Source organism: Acinonyx jubatus, chromosome F2 (genome assembly GCF_027475565.1).
Source record: "Acinonyx jubatus isolate Ajub_Pintada_27869175 chromosome F2, VMU_Ajub_asm_v1.0, whole genome shotgun sequence".
In the NCBI taxonomy this organism is placed as follows: Eukaryota; Metazoa; Chordata; class Mammalia; order Carnivora; family Felidae; genus Acinonyx; species Acinonyx jubatus.
This window is the reverse complement of record NC_069394.1, coordinates 44763636-44787511: the sequence shown is the minus strand read 5'-3', so window position 1 is coordinate 44787511 and position 23876 is coordinate 44763636. Positions and strand designations below refer to the sequence as shown.

Here is a 23876-nt window from a genome sequence, read left to right as displayed (position 1 = left end):
CTCCCTCTCACTTTTCAGTGACCCGTTTTCCTCATTGTATTAATATATCCATGGCTGCCCCATGGATAGAATAATAGCCAGGAGCGCTGTGATGCTACAAATGACTACTTGGTAGTTATCTGGGCCTTTCTTTTTTTTTTAATGTTTATTTGTTCTTGAGAGAGAGAGAGAGCACGCGTGAGTGGGGGAGGGTCAGAGAGAGAGAGAGGGAGACACAGAATCCGAAGCAGGCTCCAGGCTCCGAGCTGTCAGCACAGAGCCCGACGCGGGGCTCGAACTCACAAACTGTAAGATCATGGCCTGAGCCAAAGTCAGACACTTAACCGACTGAGCCACCCAGGCACCCCTGAGCCTTTCTGTTAAAGCAAATAGAGAAGCTCACATTAATTCTTGGGCCACCCATGCCTACCCCTAGTTATATGTGTAATATGTGGAGTTGCAAGTTAAATAAATGTACTGCATTGCCTGACTCTTGAGTTATCACTGCCGTAGGTAGCAGGGTGCTTGAACAATGCATGTGGCAGCTCTTAGGGACGACCTGGCTGATGTCTTGGGAATGTTTCAAAGTGACTCAGGGAAATGGTTGCATGATATACTAAAAGATGAAATTACACTCTCAACCTCTAGAAAGTAGCTTCTTAACTGATGAGGGGGAGAACATCTTGATTAACAGTCCCAGAGCACTGTATTGAAGGGAGAAGAGATCCCTGAAAGTAAAATGTATTGTCACTAAAATTGGAATAAATGCTTGTCTGATAACAAACTAGTGAACAAACAAACCTGTGCTATGGAGCAGTAAAATTTGAGTAAAAAGAGAGCAGCTAGAGAGGATATTCAGGTAAGGGTGATAGCGTGAGTAAAGCTTAAATAGACCAGCTTAGTCTTTCATTTGGGGAAATGATAACAAATAAGATTGTGCGGATGGATGGGGCCATATTATGGATGGCATTAAATAATAGAGAAAGGGACTTGGGCTTGGCCTTGGAGACAACAGGAAGCATTTATTATTTTTCAACAGGTAAGTGACATGACCAAAGAGATCTTTTAGATAGAAAATTGGACAGCAAGCATACAAACTGGATTTAAACAGATTTAAACAGGAACACTCAAAGTCAGAGCCACCAAAGCCATCTCAAGCAGTGACATTAAAGAGCAGGTTCTAGATCTGAGCCTGCTGGGATTAGGTATGGAAAGAGACGGACCTCTATTGTATGACTGAAAAGAAAATGGCAGAGTGAAAGACTTAAAGTGAAATTAACAGGACCCCTGAGTGGGTATGATGGGTAAAGGACAGGAGTATCTCAAAGAGGAGTCTGAGGATTTGAGCCTGAGTATCTCGCTCAATTGTACCACTAACAGAAATGGAGAGACAAGTGAGAGATCGTGAGGTGAGGTGAGGTGAGGTGAGGTGAACCGGCTTATTAGATGTGTTAATTTCAAGACCCAATAGGACACTTAGGCAGAAATGTCCAGGTAGATGTTAGTAGGTAACAAGTCAGGCCAATGGTTTAAGATCTTAAGAACTGTCTCCACAAAGATGAAACTTCCAAGTCCTGAGGTTGAGTAAGACCTCTGAAAATGAGGTTCTGTACAAGTAATCAAGTCCAGGGGAAGCGACTTTGGAGAATGCCAGCCCCTCTGGCACCATGTCACCGTCTGTCACGTTTACGTTGGCCATTTACTGGGCAAAAAACCTAAACTTACAGTTGGCAGCAGTTCAGCGTTCCTCCTTCCTAATTTTATTAATTGATATGTGAGCCAAGACTAAAAATATTCACGAGAAAAATGGCGGCTATGAAAATTAGTTTTCCAATCATGGAAGGGCTGGAAATCCATGACCTCTATTTGGAAAACAGACCTTGTTAAAACATAGTCTATTGTTACATAAATTTAGATTCATTTAAAGAACACAAATACCTCCTTTTCGAATGGCTTTGAGGTGCTTGGCAATCCTGTCTTTATTTGGTGTCTTAACTTTATATAGCTGTTTTTAAAGGAATAGCTTAAACTTAGGTCATGCCTTTTTTCCACCTTTAAATCAAAGCATTATCACATCTCTTTCTTCCCTAGACTTTTTCTTCCTCCCTTTCCATGAAAGGGTTTCATTTTGAGGACAATGTCTGAGAGATTTGCTGAAAGTATGATGTGATGGTCTTCAGCATTGGGTTCCAGCGGTGTGGGGCTCAGCAGGATCTGTCTTAATGAATGGAGAGGCAGTGCAAGTTCCGTTTGCTTCTACAACTTATTCTGTACTGCGAATTAGGCTTTTAGAGGAACAACTACCCGATTGCCAAACAGTAGCTAAGTGCATGTCATTTCACAGCTGACTCTCTCGTCTCCTGCAGTTTTTGGCACTAGGTTTGATCTCCCCGTTAAGAGGAAGTGTACCTGCAGTGGAACAGGTGTTCTCTTTTCTCTCCACTTAGTGTGATAGATCCTTCCTGCACTGGAAACCAGGCCCAATACCATTCACGTGAGGGGGAAAAATAATACTTGAAATCGCTAAAAATCCCTTCAGGCATTCTATCTTTCCATTTCAGCCTCTATGAGGATTTATGGGGATATTGAGATTATGTTTGCTATTTTGCTCCCACTCTGCAGAAACATCTTTATGTTAAATAACGGCAACAGAACCTGTTTGATCTCCATGAAGCCCTAAGTGTATCACCAGATCACAGGGCATCCTCTTTGAAGGGGTACAACTAAGGATGTTGCGTTCATACGACTTCATTTAAGCTGTTGTTATCTTAGATCAAAGAAAGTAGACGTGAAAAGTGTACCTGAGTTGGTGTTAGGGAAAAAGTGGGCAAGGAGACCATTGTTCCAGTTTCTGTCTTTAAGATTCACTTCACATCCATATGCATTGCGTCACTTCGCCCTCACAGAAAAGCTATGATTTAAATGGGGCGTTCATTAGGCCATTCATTTATTCAACGAATGCTTGTTAAGCATCTACTTTATGCCAGGTATTATTCTGGCAGTGGAAATGCAGCAGTGATCCAAACAGGTAAGGTCCTTCATCCAATACAGACAGATCAAAATCAGTAAATAAATGAAACAAGATAATTTCAGAGAGGGAAAAGTACTCTGAGGACAAACTAAGGCAATATGGTGGAGATGAGGGGTTGGATACTTAAGTGGGTGATCCGGGAAGGTCGCTCTAAGGCAGTGACATTTGAGTTGAGGTATGAGAAAGGAAAAGGAGCCAGCTAGATGGTGCCCTAGGGATAGAGAACTTAAGGCAGAGGAAACACTAAAAGTGAACCCTAGATAAGTCAAGTAACTTGTTTAAGGTTTTACTGCAAGAGAATAGCATAGCTAAAGCAACATAGCCCTGTTTTTAACAGGCTTATGTTATTTCAGACCGTCTGGATTTATACCGGTTTCAAGGGATTTCTTTATCTATCTGAAGGAATTATTGTGCATAATCCTCACCACCAATGCGAGGTGATATATTCTTAGAATGAAGTCCTCCGAGATTACATGCTTGGTTTCACTGGAGACATTAGCATCATCCACTGATCACGGTAGAAAATTCTAGGATCTTTTTAGTAGCCCTTCATTTTTAGAAAATATCAATAGTGTTTTCATTTGCTTTTGAGTTCACGTTTTAGTAAAGTAAAATTATCACTAGTGTGTAAATGTATTGTAGCCGTTACGCTAATGTCCATCATGATCTCCCAGGAAAAGTGGTGATCAGTACTAACAGCAAAAGAAATCAACCTACTCGTTTGTTTTTGTTTTTGTTTTTTTTACTGTTCTACCCTTTCCCAGTTTTCATGAATCTCCTTTCTCTTTTGTTCTCTTTTAATATCATCAGTAAGCTTAAAGTAATAACAAATTGAACACCCTGAAATGGCTCTTTACCATTGATAAATGGGTAAAAGAGTCTTTATTGGAAAAACTTCATTTTTACAATCAGAATGATTCCATATCCTTTCAGATAATGAGCTGCTTTTGGCACAATATCAGCCACAAAAGAGTTACCATTCAAGTATATGATGTTTCCTCTAATTTCTGGTCCCTGCCTTCCCCATTTCTTTCTTTAAAGGATCTCAAACTTGAACCACGGGAAGAAGAAGTTATTGAAGGGAATACTAAATCTGTAAGTACTTTTCTTCTTTCTAGGTCAAAGTGTTAGAAATATGTACTTGGCAAATATTTGAAGGAAAAAAATTCTTCAAAATTAGCTACTATCTCAGTGAAATTTTGAAAAAGGAATACATAGGCATGTTTTATTTTGCACAGCTCTGTAGTAGTTTCTAAATTGTGATTTGTGAAAACCTAACAATGCCTACTTTGCAGGAGTTTTATGTAAGTATGTAGCATGTTATGTGTGTAAAATAAGAATTTTATGCACATATCAGTCAATAAGTTATTGAATAATTGAATGAATATGACCAGCAGAGAAGGGCAACATCCAAATTATGTCATAAACATTTTATAACCCCTGTAAGCCTGAGTGCCACGCCTGAGCTGAAACTTGATGCTATTTAGTATTATGTTACCCAGGGCCAGGCACACTGCAAGTGCTCAGAAATCATTTTTCAAAAACAAAGTTGACACCTAGAGAAAAAAGGAACATTTACATCCATAGGGAAAAGATGTCCATTAGCAGGGGTGGCAATTTATGGAGATCGAAAGAAAATGGATAAAGTGATGTTAACAGGCACTGAGACCCAACAAAAAGAAATTTGTGATTGCGTAATTAAAAAGCAACACATATATATGATTTGTTATTTTACTTTATTTTGAGGCACATATTTATAGCACATTCTGTTTGGAAAAAGTGGATCATTACATTTTTGTTTAGTGAAAATTTAAATTTTAAAATCTGGGCAACCCACAGAAAATCACTTTTTTCTTAATAACTATATTGTATACTATACAGGTCGTATAGGATCAATTGCATTTACGTGTGAAAAAGATAGGAAATACCCTTCATCTCTGTACCAGGCACTTATTCCACAGGCACTGCCTATGTGATAAAAGGTGAGGTTCACCTGTCTATCGGCTCCTACCTGTCTGTCCAAACTCACAGCACAAAGGGAGTCTTCAAAGGGGGAGCTTTGGAAGGTTCTCAGAAGAGCTTAGTAACGACTATTATGATTAGAATCCTATAGATATGGACACTTTCCCCAAAGATAACCCATAGTTCACTACATGTTCAGTGCTTCTATTCCTCCAAAGACAGGGGTGTGGTCTGTGTTAATTCCTCAGGCACCCAGAATTCTAAAGGGGTACATTTTGGTGGGAAGCCGAGAAAGAGAAGGCCGCCGAGCGCGCATACTGGGAATGCTATTGCTAGAAGTCCCTTAGGGACAGGATTGTGACCTTGCAATCTTTGTATCTCTATTGTCAATTAGATTTGCATGTAGAGAACACTACACTCTAGTCCAGAAAACCGAACATAACATTTCTAATGTTGAGAGAGACCATTGTCTATTCTTATATAATTTCCTGATGTGACACTATTCTCTTGCGCTAGCTATGTGGGAGAGAAATCGTCTAAGGATTGTTTATTAAAGGTGACAGGCTGTTCCATTCTCGGGTCCCTGACAGAAGAGAGGCCAACGTCAATTTTGAGAGATTCGTCAACCCACACAGCATTACTAATTCAATAGTACATAAAAGTACTTACAAGAACAAAACAGGACTGGGCAAGTTGGTTCATCAGTCAATATTGTTTAAAAGCAGGAAAGGATATTCCTTAACTATTTTCAACCACCTGTAAAAGTGAGTAGCTGTGCTCTTTGGGAATACACATACAGTAATGATTTGAGCAAGTTTTTTTTTTTTTTTCAGAGCTGCCAGTAAGGTATTTGTCCTTACAAGTTGTAGTTGATAGTTAGTGACAGTGACGCATCACTGTCGACTCTTATGAAACCTTCTATATTCAGAATGACCGTAACAAATCTTCACCGTGCACAGCTGGCACTCATCGTTCCACACTCTTCCATGTTCAGTGATTTATCTTGGTGACCCAAACCAGTAGACGTCATTGACTAGGGAGGTAGCTTGCCTTTTCCATTGGTGAATACATGAGAACTTTGAAAAAAAATTGCCCATCAGAAACCAGAGAATAAACTTCTTATGATATACTTTATTTTTTAAGTGTATTTATTTACTTTTGAGAGAGAGAGAGAATCCCAAGCAGGCTCTATGCTGTCAGGACAGAACCCAGTGCAGGGCTCGAACTCACAAACCACGATATCACAACCTGAGCCGAAATCAGGAGTCGGACGCTTACCCGACTGAGCCATCCAGGTGCCCCATGATATACTTAATTTTTTTTAAAGCTAATCTTTAGTGAGCCTTTACTATGTGCCAAGTGTCATGCCAAACACACACTTCTATAATTCACTTCATCCATCATTATGAGGTGGCGCCATCATTAACCCCATTTTGCAGGTGGAGAGTCAAGGTGTGGAAGGATTTAAGCCCCCTAGCTGGACCCCAGCAGTTCTTTGCCAGACCTGCATCTGCCCTGACACTGCAACAGTCCGGCTCTAGTGTTTGGTGCATTTCTGGGCACTGAAGTGGAGCTGTTCTTTGCCAGTGAGATTGGGAGCTGACAGATGACTCCTTTTCCTGAGATTTCCAGCCATGAGAGCAGAGCAGTAGTATCTGGTAGGCTTATTTAAGCACACAGCAAGAGTCCTGAAACCAACTAGCTGCCACATCTAGTTTTCTGGGACGTGAGCCATTACATAATGATGAGTCTAGGATGTGATTTCTTTTCTTTTTTTTAAGGTCCTTTGTTTTTCCTCAGCGAGAAGTAACATCTATTGAGTATCTATCCTGGGCAAGATTTTTACATAATTCGATTTAATCCTCCCCAAAGCTATGATACCAAAGTACCACGGCTCCGATTTCATTTGGTGATTTCGGATGAAAAGATGGAGCCACTGGTTCAAGGCCACATAGGTAGTAAAAGTGAAGCCAAGCTTTTTTAAATGTGCACTCTCCACTCTTAAAGAGGAAAGGAACGAGGACAAGGTGATGGAGGTAGATGAAAAACAATGAGGCAGGGCTCTAGAGTTTTCAGGACCACGTCATACCTTTCATATCCTTTCCTGGAGTGAATAGTGCATGAATAAAATTTATTAAAGAGCTTTTAAGAATAGTCCATGACAGGGGCGCCTGGGTGGCTCAGTCAGTTGAGCATCCGGCTTCGGCTCAGGTGATGATCTCGCGGTCCGTGAGTTCAAGCCCCGCATCGGGCTCTGTGCTGACAGCTCGGAGCCTGGAGCCTGCTTTGGATTCTGTGCCTCCCTCTCTCTCTGCTCCTCCCCCGCTCATGCGCGCTCTCTCTCTCTCTCTCTCTCTCTCTCTCTCAAAAAATAAATAAAACATTAAAAAAAATTAAAGAATAGTAAATGACTAAAAACAAAAGCAACCTCTTGCTTGTTTGTTGTATGAAGAACTTGGTCACCAGTTATATGCCAGGCCCTGGGGGAGAGTCTGGAGATGAAATAGTGAATATTCCAGGCTACAGGACGGACCAGAAGGAGCTGCAGTGATTAAACAAGGGTCTACAATACACTGCGATGAAGGTTATTATAGGAAAGTATAGATTTGCACAATGATGGAACACAACTTAGGAGGCCCGGGAATGCTTCCAGAATGACATAGTATTCAAAATGAAATCAAAAAGAGTAAGGAGCTTTTAAAAATATTTACTCATCCCTTACAACATTGAATTGTTCAAACGTCACACCAAAAGAACAACACTAAGGTGCTATGTAGGAATGTTAGAATGTTCCAAGTGGCTTACAACCATCATGTGACAAAGATAGCAAGTTTTGGAATTCATAATCTTACTCTTGCCATAATGAAAAAGGAAATGTACATCAGAGATAAACCCAGATCTAAACTCCAAGACTATGACTTTATGACTCATGGAAAATTGGGGGGTTAACTTATTGTCTTCTAGCTGTCAAGTGCCAAGCAGGGAGTATGAATCATTGAAAGGTCATTATGATTTTTGAAGGGAATCCAGCCAGCTCACATATCCTGGATCTGGGCAGGAGTACTGATCCACCCAAATCCTTTCTGCTTGAGGCCATTGTATGCCTCGCATGGCACCTCTTATCAAACAATTACTGGAAAAAGATGTCAATTCCCTAGATACTTTCTATATTCAAAAAGTTCTTTTTGGATTCAATATAATTTTTAGCAAGGTTTTATCATGTTCTGGCGCTTTTCAAAAGCTCTAACTTTTCTTGAGTACATTATTGTTGTTTACACCAGAATAGCTTACACAACAGGAGTTTACAAATCTAGTATCTTTTTCTGCCTTTCTCCCCTCATAAAGCCTGTGAATATTTTGTGAAGCAAATGAATCCTGTCATACAATATCATATGGATGGGGGCTTATTGCCAACTAATATGCCAGGGACTATTAGAACATAGTCTTGCTTTGCTATAGCTATTATGAGATTGAACAAGAGCACACAAGAAGGTCTGAAAACATGCTTGGAACACAACTGTGTAGTAAGTAGAGCTAGAAACATGAACCAAATTAGTTGCATTTAAAATATTTCTGTCTCCAGAGATTTAAAAAGCTGAAATTCCTTGAAATAAAAAAATCCAAAGGGCGCCTGGGTGGCTCAGTCGGTAACGCATCTGACTCTTGGTTTCAGCTCAGGTCATGATCTCGTGATTCGTGAGTTCAAGCCCCACACTGGGCTCCATGCTGACAGTGCAGAGTCTGCTTGGGATTCTCTCTCACACCCTCTCTCTCTGCCCCTCCTGTGCTCTCTCTCTCAAAATAAATAAATAAACTTTTTTTAAAAAAATCCAAGAAATCGGGCGCCTGGGTGGCGCAGTCGGTTAAGCATCCGACTTCAGCCAGGTCACGATCTCGCAGTCCGTGAGTTCAAGCCCCGCATCGGGCTCTGGGCTGATGGCTCAGAGCCTGGAGCCTGTTTCCGATTCTGTGTCTCCCTCTCTCTCTGCCCCTCCCCCGTTCATGCTCTGTCTCTCTCTGTCCCAAAAATAAATAAATAAATGTTGAAAAAAAAAAATCCAAGAAATCAAAGGTAGATGCAACTAACCTAACGTGACTAGCAAGTACTGTTCTGTAAATGTTCCGTCATAATTCCATCATAACAAAATCCCTATAAAGTAAATAATAAAGGCAACACTACGCCTTCTAAAGCAGAGAAACAAAAATGCTCTGGGCTGGCTGTTCACACCAGATTTCAGTGAGGATCTCAGACTGTATATTTGACATAAGTGACATACAGAAATATCATTAAGGTATCAGGGCACCTTCTCTACCTCTCCCATGCTCCACATCCTACAACTTGACCTGGCCAGCCTAGAAAAGGTAAGGATTTTCTTTGGCGCTCAGAAGGTCTATTTTAAATTACCCAAGGAGATTCAGAAAGCTTCTCGTCACAGTAGTCATAACATGTAGACAGATTATCTGGACCTCGGAAGTTGTTTTCTTTGTGTAAAATATCTGAGGCAAGGAGGGAAAAGGCATGCCTTGTTTGGGTTGCAAAGTAAATTTATTTTCCAAATCATACTCACATCCATCTATGTAAGTGATGAATCACTTAGCTACTGCTGTGTAACAAACCACCCAAAATGAAGTGTTTTAAACCACAATTCTAGAGGTAGGCAACTTAAAGTGGGATCAAGCGGATGGTTCTTCTGGTGTCAGCTGGCCTCCTTAGGGTATCTGCAGTCAACTGCATGCCAGCTTTGCTGATCTTGGCGGGACTTCCTTATATGTCCGGGGACTCAGCTGGGATGAATCCACTGACCCAGCTCTGTTCTCTGTGGTCTTTAATTCACCAGCATGCAGGTCGACAAAACTACAGTGTGCTGCCTATTTTTACCTTATAAAGTATTATTGGAACACAGCCACACCCATTTGTTTGTTGTCTGTAGCTGCTCTCACACTAAAACAGATGGAGGAATGTGACAGGAACCTTAGGTCCCACAAAGCCTAAAATATTTATTATCTGTCCCTTCACATAAAAAGTTTGCTGACCCCTGCTCTCACAGGGCTTGTTCACATGACAATTTCAGGGATCGGAGAGAAAGTGTGAAAACTCACAAGGGGTCTGGAGGCCTAACCATGAAACTGGCACCCTCTTACTTCTGCCATGTTCTGTTGGCCAAAGCAAGTTTATAAGGCTGGCCCAGATCCAAGGGAAGGAGAAGTAGAATCCATGTTTTCATAGAAGCAGCCGAAAAGTCACATTTCAAAGGACATGCATTGCTCATGGTTCTGCTCATGGTTGCAAATTAGACCACATAAGAGTTGCCTTCAGACTAAAAGGAGTATGGTGGAATAGGTAGATATGAATTTATATCTCTCATTTGAAAATCCATGAGAATCATCTGAGTCATTGTTGATCACAAATACATGATCGAGAAGTTCCTACAGATTTGTGTCAAAAGAACATGTCCACAATGATTTTGGCAGAGAGATTAACTTAAACTCTTAGTTACTGATATTAAAAACAGGTCCTGCGAGAGTCGTACAGGAGGCTGATTGTTCATTACACAATCTGAGGAGATAGTTATAGGCTTGTATTTACCTATTCTTGATCTCTGATCCTTAAAGGGAAATAAAACAAAGCTTAGTTAAAATTACTGAACTCATTAGGTAACTGGGCTATGAAAACAAATAGACCCAAATGGAGAATGATTCCAATATAATGCAGGTTTTTTCCTTGCCCAATAATCAGTTCACACAATGATTCAAGGACACGGGCTCCTCCTCTCAAGTGTGGCTCTGCCATTCCCAAGACAGGTCATTCTATCAACAGAAAAGGGGAAGAGAATGTGGGAGGGGCTCACCTCCTTCTTGAACATCTTGTCCCAAAAGCAATACACAGCACTCCTGCTCATATTCTATTGGTGGAAACTTATCAGTTGGTTACACCTAACTGCAAAGGATGATGCAACACGTGCTCTAACTGTACCTAGAAAAAAGAGGAAATGGATTTTGGTGAATAGGTTGGAGTCTTTGCCACAGTGAGCCTTCCGGTCATTAAATATTCATTCTTTTCACATATATAGAACACACCCAGAGTCTTCTCCATTACTGCTTCTGGCTCAAAGTCTAGGATCCCTGCATGATCATCAGTCCTGTCTGTAAGATCAAGATGTAGACCCTTACGGTCCGATATACTTATGAATCAAGAAGTAAGCTATCTCCCCTTTCCACTCCCCCCAAACACAGAGATAAAATATACAATGATAAAACCGGGCCAGGAGAAATGTCATAAAAAGTGCAATTCAGGAAAGGCATGAGTAGGAAGCATACGGCATTCACTGGTTCGTTGCAACAGTGAATTCATGCTGGGAAGGTATTTGTCAGGGAAGGAAGTTCTGTGATGGGACACTGGATCTCCATTCTGGGAGGAACCCCCTTGTCCATTGCTCTTCTTTTGAGAGTTTCTTCTCGTTTCATCAGCCTCCGTGACCACATCAAAAACAGCTCACTGGAGAGTACTGTACTCTGTAGGAGTTACGTGATATTGATAGCTTGTGTCCCGCTCGTGTGCGTTTGGGTGCCCAAATATTACTTTAAGGCTCACTCGGAGGATTTTTGAGACTGGAATCAAGATTTATTTGACAGTACAGTTCTGTCAAAAATTTAATAGACTTCTGGTCAGTTTACATATCGTCAGTTTCATGTGCTAGTATCGATACCTTAAGTTATTCTACACACGTTGTTTTCAAACCTTGTTGATTTCTTTACTAAACCTTATAAAGGCAAGGATTCTATCTTGATTCGTCACTGTATGCCCAGAATCCAGCATCCAGCATTTGCCTGCAGGAAAACAAAGTAGGAACAATTATTGAATACATAAAGTGCCTAACATCATACCTAGTAGATACCATCATACCTAATAGATACCATAATATCTATTGGTATTATGGTCTTCGACAATGGTAGCTATTAACAATGAAGCAAGAAACTCATCAGACAGGAGACAGCAAGCTGGGTGCTTAATTCTGGCTCTGCTGCTACCCAGTGCAAGTTATTTTCCTCATACTCTGAATCATCCTTACATTCTTGCTGTTGTTTTGCACTTAAATTTTTTTTTTTTTTTATTTCAGAGCACCCACGTAGGGGAGGGGGCAGGGGGAGAGAGAGAGAATCTTAAGTAGGCTTGATCCCACGACCCTGGGATCATGACCTGAGCCGAAATCAAGAGTTGGATGCTCAACCAAGTGAGCCACCCAGGAGCCCCTGTTCTGCACTTTTATAACTCACTCCCAATCCTTTTTTTTTTTTTTTTTTGCACTTCTGTGATTCATTCCCAACCCTTGATGATGGAAGAAAGGCTTTATCCTGAGATCAAAATGCCATGAGAAGCTCACAGGCAGAACTGTAGGAAAGTCTTCAAAACTACAAGTGCTATAAAGGTGATAGGATTTGTTACAAGAAGCAATTGGCATCCAGCCCAGTGTGATCCGTTAAACACAGTCTCCATCTGACGCCATGAGATTTTGACCAGGGCCTATGGCATATCTTAGGTGGTTAGTGTTTGAGAACCCTGTGACGGCTCATGTACCTTTGGAAATGCAACTTTGAGCACACGTTTCTTGAAATTTGGTTGTTTGTAGTGATGTGCGAAACATGTCTATTATCACAAAATACTTACGGTGAAGGTGGAGCTGTCCGGTGTGTGGGGTAGGACCACTCTTTAAAAATGACTACAGGCCGGTGATCCCAGCCCTGGCTGCACGTTACAGTCACCTGGGGAGGTTTTTGTAAATACCAGTGCTTGGATCTCACGTCCAGAGATTCTGATAGAAGTGCAATTTTAAAACCTCCCCAGCGCTTCAAATTGAGAACCACTGCTTTTAAAAGGGAAGTATGTCATTGGGAAGACATTCTCTTTGCACCTGCTTCGAGAGGCAAGAAGAATGTCCTGCCTGCATTACGGCTTTTATACAGTGTTGTTGCCTTGGATCGGTCAGGGTCTTCCTGTTGGTCGTATTTTCAGATGAGAATTGTTTGCCTTGTGAGGAGGGCTGGGCTGGGCTGCAGGGGTCAGCTTCAGCAAGGCTCCAGAGCAGTGACACTTGCCTCTTCCTCCGCAGCACATCATGCTTGTGCAGCGTCAGATGTCTGTGATAGAGGAGGACCTGGAAGAATTCCAGCTTGCTCTGAAACACTATGTAGAGAGTGCTTCTTCCCAAAGCGGCTGTTTGCGGTAAGTGCTCCCTCGCGTGCAGGATGAAGGTGGGGCCGGCAGAAAGGCATTTGAGAATTTCCTTGTGTTTCTGTTGATTATCCCAGCCTTCCGGGTGATGCATTTTGGCAGACTTTAGCTGGATGTTGCTCTTTTATTCTTGGGCTCTGTGTGGATTTTGATCACTGGGGGCACAAAGGGAGATAAAACGGAGAGAACGATTTGAAACGGAGAATTTTGCATAGACTGAAATCCCTTTTGCCTCCAGGCAGGCCCACGCTGATTTAAAATCACCTCTGGTAGATGAGGCCCCAAGTCCAGTACATCTAGCTCTGATTGCTCCCTTGGCAACACACCCCATATCCTAATAATCATTTCAGCCATTATGAAACTGCACAATATCTGAAGTCTTGATTACAGGTCATTTAGAAAACAAAAAACAAAAAACAAAAAAAAACCTCTTTCCATAGCCGCCCCAGCTCAGGCTTCAATTATCTTAGGCTACTAAAATTTATGATCTATTCCTCATTTTCAGTTTCTCTACTCCAAGTGGTCCAACAAACAGTTACTAGAAAAAATTTTTCCAGAAACAGTTATTATAAACTGTCCCCTTAATCAGGAACTGCAGTAACTCTCTGAGTGTCTTAACCAAGGGCTAGCTGTTTCTCTGGTGCTGTGTTTGTCCGACTCGAGAATCCATAGCACTGCTACCATTGTCTCTCCCTCACTGGAGCTTGCCCAGCTGCCCACTGCCTTTCCAGCATAATCCGTGCCTCTGGCCCGGCCATTTTCCCTCCCAGAAATGCATGGCCAGCTGGTAGGTCTTGGCCAAGCCCACATTCTGCCTCGAGTCCAAAGCCCAGCCCCAGACTCACCTGCTTCTGGAAAACAACCACAACCAGAATACCCCTGCCTCAGGAGCTGGTTTAAACTGCATTTCATAATGCTTTTCAAGTATTCCTTCGGTAAAGCTCTTAAATGCATGTGTGCATACGTGTGTATTACACACACGCATAGAAACTCCTACTTTATGTCTCTGAGTACTTCAGTGTTACTCCCAGTAATTCTGTTTTATTCATGCTCCAACAGAATACCTCCCCAGTTAAGAAGTCTGGCTCTGGAGTTAAAATTGGGATCGTATTCGTTTTGTGATTTAGGGAAAGACCCTTATTGGCTCTAAGCTTCCGTTCCTCATCTCGAACTTCCTAAGGTGATTGTGAGGGATTAACTGAGTGCTCGGCCCAGAGAGGCCCAGAGACTGTGAGCTGGGGTTGCTATCGCTTCCTCATCTGGCTGGCTGACCTCTGACCCACTCTCTGGCATTTAAGGGGACTTGCTCAGCGCTGTTTAGGGCAGACGCTCACCATCTTCCAGTCATGCCATTGTAAGAGAAACACAGGAGATGCTGAGCTTGCTTTGTTGTTGTTGTCATCGTCCTACTTCACACCAAACTCAGAAGGGCTCACATTGAAACCATTGTAGTCCTTTTAGTTCAGTGACCTAGGGATTTGCCAAAGTGAGAGTCTATATAGCTTTAAAAGCCTACTCACGTAAAACTGGAAGTGACTGCTTGGAAAATGCAAAAAGAGTGTGATGTGTGTGTGTGTGTGTGTGTGTGTGTGTGTGTGTGTGTGCACGTGTGCACCTGTACACCATCCAGTACAGAAAGTAGAGCACGGTACTAGCCAAAGAAATGGGAACATAGAGCAAATCAAGTCTGGTTTGGTTATCACAATCTCCAGGGATGGTTTAGCCTTCTTGCATTTATAAATAGGGCACAAAGTTTGCTTATTTTTTAGGGTTCAGAGATACTGCTTTAATGTGTGTGGGACAAAGGGCCTGAAGCCAGGCGGATGGCCCCGGCAGGGGGGGAAGCAGGTGTGGGAGAGCAGCTGAGTAGATAGATCTGTGCTGCCTGCTACGGACTCTGTCCTCTCAGCAGCCAAGGAAAATTGCTCCCTGGGCTCCAGCTGTGAAGAACAGGGAGGGAGAGGATCCTCTTCCAGGGAGATAAATGGAGACTCAGCTTCTCCTCTTCTCTTGCACGACCGGTTTGTTTTTTAAGGGCTCTTGACTCACTTATTGCTGATTTTTCAGCTGATTTCCTTCTTTTACTGAAATTCTCAAAAAGTAGACTTCATCAGATGGAAGGAGCATCAGAGAACCACTCCACATGGGTGCAAACCATATGGAATACACGTTATGCTGGCACGCCTTTCTAAATTCAGTTGCGCCGTTAATCCAATTCAGTCTCCTGTCTGCATCCATCGATGGGCAAATGGGCCGCTCACGCTGTCAGTCATGCTCCACCGTGCCCTGCACTGTTGCCTTGGGCTTGGCTGATACAATAAAACTCTGAGAATTACCACTTTTGCAGATTCTTCTCCCATAATGTTAGGCTCAGCTTCACCATGGCTAGATAGGAAGTGCCGCTGTAACACAGAGTAGGAATTAAGGATTTGCTACTAGATTAAGCAGTTTGTGTCCATGCTCTTATTTCTTCTTCACTGCAGTGATCTGATGTATCACCTCCAGTTAAGGAGGAAATACGCTCAGATACATTAACCATCTTGCCCAAGTGTGTCTGACTCCAAAACCCACATTTAATCCTTCTTCCCCGTATTTGGTCATCGTTGAATTAAATTTTCCTAGACTTTCTGTGGTTAACCATGGGTAGAATGGACACGATCCCTTCTGTTCCAATTACAGGGTCTTATTTTCTTAAATTCCGGCAACTGAATTAGAGAGGCTTTTGCCCTGAAGGTACTTGACTATAAGACTTAGCTGTTTAGGGGCTGACAGAGCCCTTGTCGGAGTATTAGTCAATTGAGTTTTCAACATTTATTTATTTTTGGGACAGAGAGAGACAGAGCATGAACGGGGGAGGGGCAGAGAGAGAGGGAGACACAGAATCGGAAACAGGCTCCAGGCTCTGGTCAATTGAGTTTTAAAATGAGTTGTTAGTGGAAAAGCCAAGCGGATCAGTTGTGTGATCCGTCTATTATACACACGCACACACGTGTGCATGTGCACTGTTTGATGATCTTTTCGCTTATTTTGTAATCATGAAGGCTTATTAATCCCTGGGGGGAGGCACCAATCGAATATATGTGTGTATTCTTATAACCATGCTTGATACTGGGAAAAATGAGAAGAGTTTCTGCTTTCAAGGGTCTTAGAATCCGGTTGGGAAAATCAGTTACTCATTCATGGCCTAAAATTTCACTGCTGCTAAGTAGAATAAAAGGTTTTCTGAAGTCACTCTCAGATGTGAATTCTAGAATTTGTCTGTATTCTAAACTCTATGTCAAGGGCTCAGGAAACTTGAATGTGGAATTGTATTAGAATTGACCCTGAACTTTACCATGGCCAAAGAATCATCTTTTAAGAACGAATGATACCCTCTGGCGTATCATTTATCAGCATTTTTATGTAGGTGAAATAAATTGGTGGCTGGATCTTCGTGTGGAGAAGTGGAGATTGTCCCTCCTGATGGGCCTTTTCTCCTGTGGTTAGGTTCTGTGAGTTAACGTAGGACATATGGGGAAAGCAGGAAGCCAAGAGGAAGAGAGTTTTTCCATGAAGAGCCAGCTGCCTTTGGTAACTCATCTTCAACCCCAATTGTTCCTGACCACATCCTTTCCCCTAGAAACTGTTTCACTGCCATTTTCCAGCTGCTAGGAATATTCAATCCTGGAGCTCAGGGCTGAAGCTCAGGGCTGGGCTGAAGCTCTAAGTGACTGCATCCAGGGACAGCTTGGCCAAAGAACTCTTGCTTCAGCCAGTGCATGGTAAGTATCACAGGAAGTCTGAACACATCGAGGAGCAAGACTGAAGCATATAGCCACAACTCAGCAATGTGCTATGTAATTCTAAGTTGGAAAACAATTGAAAGCTAATCATTCAAGCCCTAAGCCTTTTCAATGGAAATATTGCCAAGAGAAATGTTTCTAAAAATTATTTCATAATTAACCTTTTCTCGGTGGCATTATTGCACATTGCATATGTTATCTGTATTGTACAGTCTCAAGTAGCAATGTCCTTAAACACCATTGCTATGTATTGGTCAGCTTCACTCTTACCTGAAAGCACCCGGTCAGTAGCACAATTCTGATTAGCATTTTCACCCATGTCCCTTTAAGCCAAAATCTGCACTGGCCTTTCAGCTCTATCATCTGGCTCTTTACCAGAAGACCTATAGTCAGGAAGAAAGAGAAGGGTGCAATACCAACGAGCCTTCCTTCAAGATCTGATCCTCAGGATGCAAGCATTTCCCAGAAGCCCTTGCTTCCCTGCATACATTCCTTGGCATTTCATTGGCCCAGGTCAAGTCACATGGTCGTTCCTGACTCCCGGGTAGGTGAGGATACTGGTGTCCAACAGAAAGGAGTGAGATGGTGATAACTGTCTCAGTCCAGTGCTGATGAGCAGATTGGATATATTGCAAACTCAACAATGGCAAGGTTCTGTTAAGAAAGAGGGGGGTAATAGTTGGGGCAATAGACAGTGTTTGGTATATCATCCCCAGAGTCACTTCGACTCCCCAGAGTCCCCAGAGTAATGAAAATTACTTAATCCATGTAAAATTTTTAGACCAGGGTCTGGAACAGAGTGATACACATGTTAGCAATCATCACCATTGCTGTTAGTGTGTATAAATAATATAATGATCATCATTATTATTGGCTTGCTGCTTCTCATTTTCACAAATATGTCTTTTTTCCTTCAGTTTTTTTTCCTGGCCTCGTTTTCTCTCCAGTTTCTTTTACTTTTGTCATACTTCTCAGCTTTAGCACCATTGAGGATTTAGCCTTTGTAACTGCTCATCCAGTGAAAGTGCTACTTTCTTCTTGGCTATTGAGCTAACGGCTGATACGCACAAAATTTGTCAAAGACTGGGCTAAATATTCTACACGCAACACTTTACTCCTCACAGTCCTGTTATTATCACCATTTTACCGATGAGGAAACAGGTTCAGTAATGGGCCCAAAGTGACAAAGCTAACAAGTTGTAGCGAAAGGTAGGCCTGCTGGGTTGTGCTTCACACCGCGATCTCATTCCCCTGTGATACTTTCTTCAGTCCTTTAAAAGCATGAGAATTATGCTAAAAGTTTTTGAATTCCTTACAGTCTTATGGATGTCTAGAAAAATGGAAGGTCCAATAGCAGGATAAGTTGGTATTTAATGTGATATGTAATATAAATGAATTAGTCTGTAGCAGGCAGTTCATGAAGAGACTAAAATGCTAGGCTGAGTATTTTAAACTTTATCCTAAAAAAGAAAAAAAAGAAAACAAACCTCATGGGTTGAAATTTGTCCATTACATGGTCAAATTAAGTTCGGAGATTAGAGACCCTTTGAAACTCTTATGGAAGCTATGGATTTTCTTCCCAGAAAAGAAATAGACATGCACATCAATTTGCAGCTCATTTCTGGGATTTCCAGGAACAGCCCCCTACACCCCACCAAGAGCTTATTCAAGAACTCTAGGATTAGAAAATCTTTGATTTCACTTTCCATCCAATTCCTTTGATTCTGTTATAAACCTTTTCCCTGGAATATTTGAAATTGAGCTAACAATGTTTGCTCATCATACCTTAGTTCGGCAATCCAGAGCAACAGCTTTGCGAAAAACATTAAACTATTTACCAGCAAAGAGCTAAAGGAAGATATTACAATTTCTGTGTACAGTTACCACCACCTGCTGGTCATACTTAGGTAAATCCTAAACTACATTTAGTTTGACTTTTACACTGATACATTCTCTGTTATCTTTTAAATCAATATCCTTAAGACAGTGTGGAGGTTCCTCAAAAAATTCAAAATAGAACTACCCTATGAGCCAGCAATAGCACTTTAAAGAATTTATCCAGCGGATACAGAAGTGCTGATTCATAGGGGCACATGTACCCCAATGTTTATAGCAGTGCTTTCAACAAGAACCAAATTATGCAAGAGCCTAAATGTCCATCAACTGATGAGTGGATAATGAAGATAGGGTTTATATATACAATGAAATACTACTTGGCAATGAGAAAGAATGAAATCCTGCCATTTGCAACAACGTGGATGGAACTAGGTGGTATTATGCTGAGTGAAATAAGTCAGAGGAAGACAGATATCATATGTTTTCACTCATATGTGGAACCTGAGAAACTTAACAGGAGTAATGGGGTAACGGAAGGGGAAAAAATATTTACAAACAGGGAGGGAGGCAAACCATAAGAGACTCTTAAATACAGAGAACAAACTGAGGATTAATGGGGGGGAGTGGCGGGGAAGAGGGGAAAATGGGTGATGGGCATTGAGGAGACATTTGTTGGAATGAGCACTGGGTGTTGTATGTAAGCGTTGAATCACAGGAATCTACCCCCAAAACCAAGAACACACTGGATACACTGTATGTTAGCCAACTTGACAATAAATTATATTTAAAAAATAATAAAAAATAAAAATAAATATCCTTGCTGTTGGTCTATACTTTCATTTTGATTTCTCATCTGAATATAATCTAAAACATTAGACTGAACAAGCTGGACTTACAGAGTTTTTTATTTTACTTTACTTTTAAATTCCAGAATAGTGAAAGCACAGTGTTACATTAGTTTCAGATGTACAGTATAGTGATGCAACAATTCTATACATTACTCAGCATTGATCATGATAAGTGTGCTCTTAAACTCCTTCACCTGTTTCACCCATCTCCCCACCCACCTCCCCTCTGGTAACCATCATTTCGTTCTCTGTAGTTAAGACTTTGTTTCTTGGTTTGTCTCTTTTTTCCTTCATTTCTTTTGTTTCTTAAATTCTACATATGTGCAAAATCATAGTATTTGTCTTCCTCTGATTGACTTATTTTGCTTAGCATTATACTCACCAGATCCATCCATGTTGTTGCAGATGGCAAGATTCCATTCTTCTTTATAGCTGGGTAACATATCCTGTTATGTGTGTGGATAAAGGTGCGATGTGTATACACACAAACACGCACATATATACACACTGCATCTTCATCCATTCATCTATCAGTGGACACTTGGGCTGCTTCTATATTTTGGCTATTGTAAATAATGCCGCTGTAAACATAGGGGCGCACATATCATTTTGAATTAGTGTTTTTTTGTTCTTTGGGTAAATACCCAGTAGTGGAATTACTGGATCACATGGTAATTCTGTTTTTAATTTCTTGCAGAACCTCCACACTGTTTTCCACAGTGGCTGCACCAATTTGCATTCCCACCAACAGTGCATGACGGTTCTTTATTTTCTCCACATCCTCACAAACACTTGCTTCTTGTGTTTTTGATTTTAGCCATTCTCCCAGGTGTGAGGTGATAACCTAATTGTGCTTTTGACTTGCATTTCCCTGATGATTAGTGATGTTGACCATCTTTTCATGTGTCTCTTGGCCATCTGGATGTCTTCTTTAGAGAAATGTCTGTTCATGTCTTCTCATTTTTTAATTGGATTATGTGTTGGGTTTTGTGTTGAGTTGTACAAGTGTTTTATATATTTTGGATACTAACCCTTCATCAGATACGTCATTTGCAAATATCGTCTCCCATTCAGTAAGTTGTCTTTTTGTTGATTGTTGACTGTGCAGAAGCTTTTTATTTTGGTGTAGTCCTAACATTTGCTTTTGTTTCCCTTGCCTTACGAGACATATCTAGAAAAATGTTGCTACAGCCAATGTCAGACAAGTTACTGCCTGTGTCCTCTTCTAGGATCTTTATGGCTTCAGGTCTCACATTTAAGTCCTTGATCCATTTTGAGTTTATTTTTGTGTATGGTTTAAGAAAGTGGTCCAGTTTGATTCTTTTGCATGTAGCTGTTCACTTTTCCCAACACCCTTTGTCAAAGAGACTGTCTTTTTCCCACTGCATATTTTTGCCTCTTTTGTCAAAGATTAATTGAGCATATAATCACGGTGGGTTTATTTCTGGGTGGGGTATGCTGTTCCATTGATCTCCGTGTTTTTGTGCCAGTAGTATACTGTTTTTGATCCCAGCAGCTTAATACCAAAGCTTGAAATCTTGGATTGTGATACCTCCAGCTTTGCGTTGCTTTTCCAGGACTGCTTGGGCTATTCAGAGTCTTCTGTGGTTCCCTATAAATTTTAGGATGATTTGTTCTAGTTCTGTGGAAAATGCTGTTGGTATTTTGACAGGAATTGCTTTAAATCTGTAGATTGCTCTGGGTACTATAGCCATCTTCACAGTATTGGTTCTCATGGATGCTCATGGATTGGGATATTTTAAATGTATTGTTGAATTCACTTTGCTAATATTTTGTCGAGGGTTTGTATCTGTGTTCATCAGAGATAGTGGCCTGTAGCTCTCTTTTTTGTAGTATTTTCATCTGGTTTTGGTGTCAGGGTAATGCTGGCCTCACAGAATGAATCTGGAAGCTTTCCTTCCTCTTGTATTTTTTGGAATAGTTTGAGGAGAGGAGGTATTAGCTTTTCTTTAAATGTCTGGTAGAACTCACCTGTGAAGCCGTCTGGTCCTGGACTTTTGTTTGTGGGGTTTTTTGATGGCCTATTCAATTTCACTGCTAGCAGTTGGTCTATTCAAATTTTCTGTTTCTTTCTGCTTCAGTTTTGGGAAGTTACAGGTTTCTAGGAATTTATTCATTTTTCCTAGATTGTCTACTTTGTTGGCATATCATTGTTCATAATATCATCTTAATAATTCTTTGTATTTCATGTTGGTTGTTATTTCTCCTCTTCAATTTCTGATTTTATTAAGTTTCTCTCCCTCTCTCTCTCTCTCTCTCTGATATGTTCTGGCTAAAGGTTTATTAATTTTGTTGATCTTTTCAAAGAAGCAGCTCCTGGTTTCATTGGTATGTTCTATTGCTTTTTTTAGTTTCTATTTTCTTTATTTCTACTTTAATCTTTATTATTTACTTCCTCTAGTGATTCGGGGTTTTGTGTATTCTTCTTTTTCTAGCTCTATTATGAGATTTTTCTTGCTTCTTGGGGTAGACCTGTACTGCTATAAAACTTCCCTCTTAAACTGCTTTTGCAGCTTCTGAAAGATTTTGGAACAATGAGCTTTTATTTTCATTTATCTCCATGTATTTTTTAATTTCCTCTTTGACTTCATGATTGACCCATTCATTGTTTAGTAGCATGTTATTTAACCTCCCTATATGCTATTTCCAGAGTTTTTTTCTTGATGTTTATTTCTATTTTCATAGCATTGTGGTAAGAAAAGATGCATGATATGTTGTCCGTCTTTTTTAATTCCTTGAGGCTTGTTTTTGTGGCCTAACATGCGATCTGTTCTGGAGAATGTTCCGTGTGCCCTTGAAAAGAATGTGTATTCATTTTAGGATGGAATGTTCTGAATATATCTGTTAGAACCATCTGGTCCAATGTGTCTTTCAAAGTCACTGTTTCTTTATGATTTTGTTTGGATGATCTGTCCATTGATGTAAGTGGGATGTTAATGTCCCTTACTTTTATTATATTACTCTTGATTACTTTATGTTTGTTAATAGCTGCTTTATGTATGTGGGTACTCCCATGTTGGGTGCATAAATATTTACAGTTGTTTTACCTTCTTGTTGGATTATTCCTTTTATGGTTATCTCATGTCCTTCTTTTTCTCTTGTTATAATATTTGTTTTAAAGTCTCTTGGCTGATGTAAGTCTTGCTACCTTGGTTTTCTTTTCATGTCCATTTGCTTGATAAGTGTTCTTCCATCCCTTCACTTCCAATCTGCATGTGTCTTTAGGTCTGAAATGAGTCTCTTATAGGCAACATACAGATGGGTCTTGCTTTTTTATCCATTCCACCACCCTGTGTCTTTTGATTGGATCATTTAGTCCATTTTCACTCAATCAATAGATATGCACTTACTGCCATTTTTTTACTTCTTTTATGGTTGTTTTTGTCCTTCTCTGTTTCATTCTTCTCTTGCTCTTTTCTCACAATCAGTTGGCTTTCTTTAGAGATATTCTTGGATTCCTTTCTAATTTTTTTGCATATATAGGTTTTGATTTGTGGTTACCATTCTGTTTGTATGTAACATCTTATGCATATAGCAGTCTATGTTAAGTTGATGGGGGCTAAAGTTTGAACTCATTCTTTACTCCTCTCCCCCCACATTATAGGTATATGGTGTCATGCTTTACATACTTTACATTTACATATTGTGAGCCCCTTGACCAATTTTTACATATGCACTTAACTTTACTCTCTTGTGCTTCTCAATGTACTTCTTACTCCAACTCATGATATTTCCATTCCACTCAGAGTTCCCTTTAACATTTCTTGCGAGGCTGGTTAAGTGGCGATGAATTCCTTTAACTTTTGTTTGTCTGGGAAACTCTTTCTCTCTCCTTCTCTTCTGAATGATAGCCCTGCTGAATAGAGTGTCTTTGGCTGCAGACTTTTTCCTTTCAATACTTTGAATATATCATGCCACATCCTTTTAGCCTGCAGTGTTTCTGCAGAAAAAAATCAGGTCATAGCCTTATGTGGTTTCCCTTGTATGTAACTATTTTTTTTTTCTTGCTGCTTTTACTGTCTCCTTCCTCAGATTTGGGAAGTTTTCAGCTATGATTTCTTCAAATAAATTTTCTGCCTTCTTCTCTGTGTTTTCTCCTTCTGGGATCCCCGTAATAGGAACGCTATTACACTTGACGGTGTCTCTGAGTTCCCTAAATTTATATTCCTTTTGTATTCTTTTTTTTT

The 23876-nt window shown here is 40.7% G+C and overlaps 1 protein-coding gene across 2 annotated transcripts in view; it reads left to right on the top strand.

The window, feature by feature from the left end:
* Positions 1–23876, top strand: part of NECAB1 (N-terminal EF-hand calcium binding protein 1) — a 192156-nt gene that overhangs the window by 158469 nt on the left and 9811 nt on the right. For both annotated transcript variants that reach the window (XM_027064259.2, XM_015082867.3), the window contains exons 9-10: positions 4052–4105; positions 13081–13193. In XM_027064259.2, coding sequence (XP_026920060.2) covers positions 4052–4105; positions 13081–13193 — 167 coding nt within the window. The remainder of the gene's footprint in view (positions 1–4051; positions 4106–13080; positions 13194–23876) is intronic.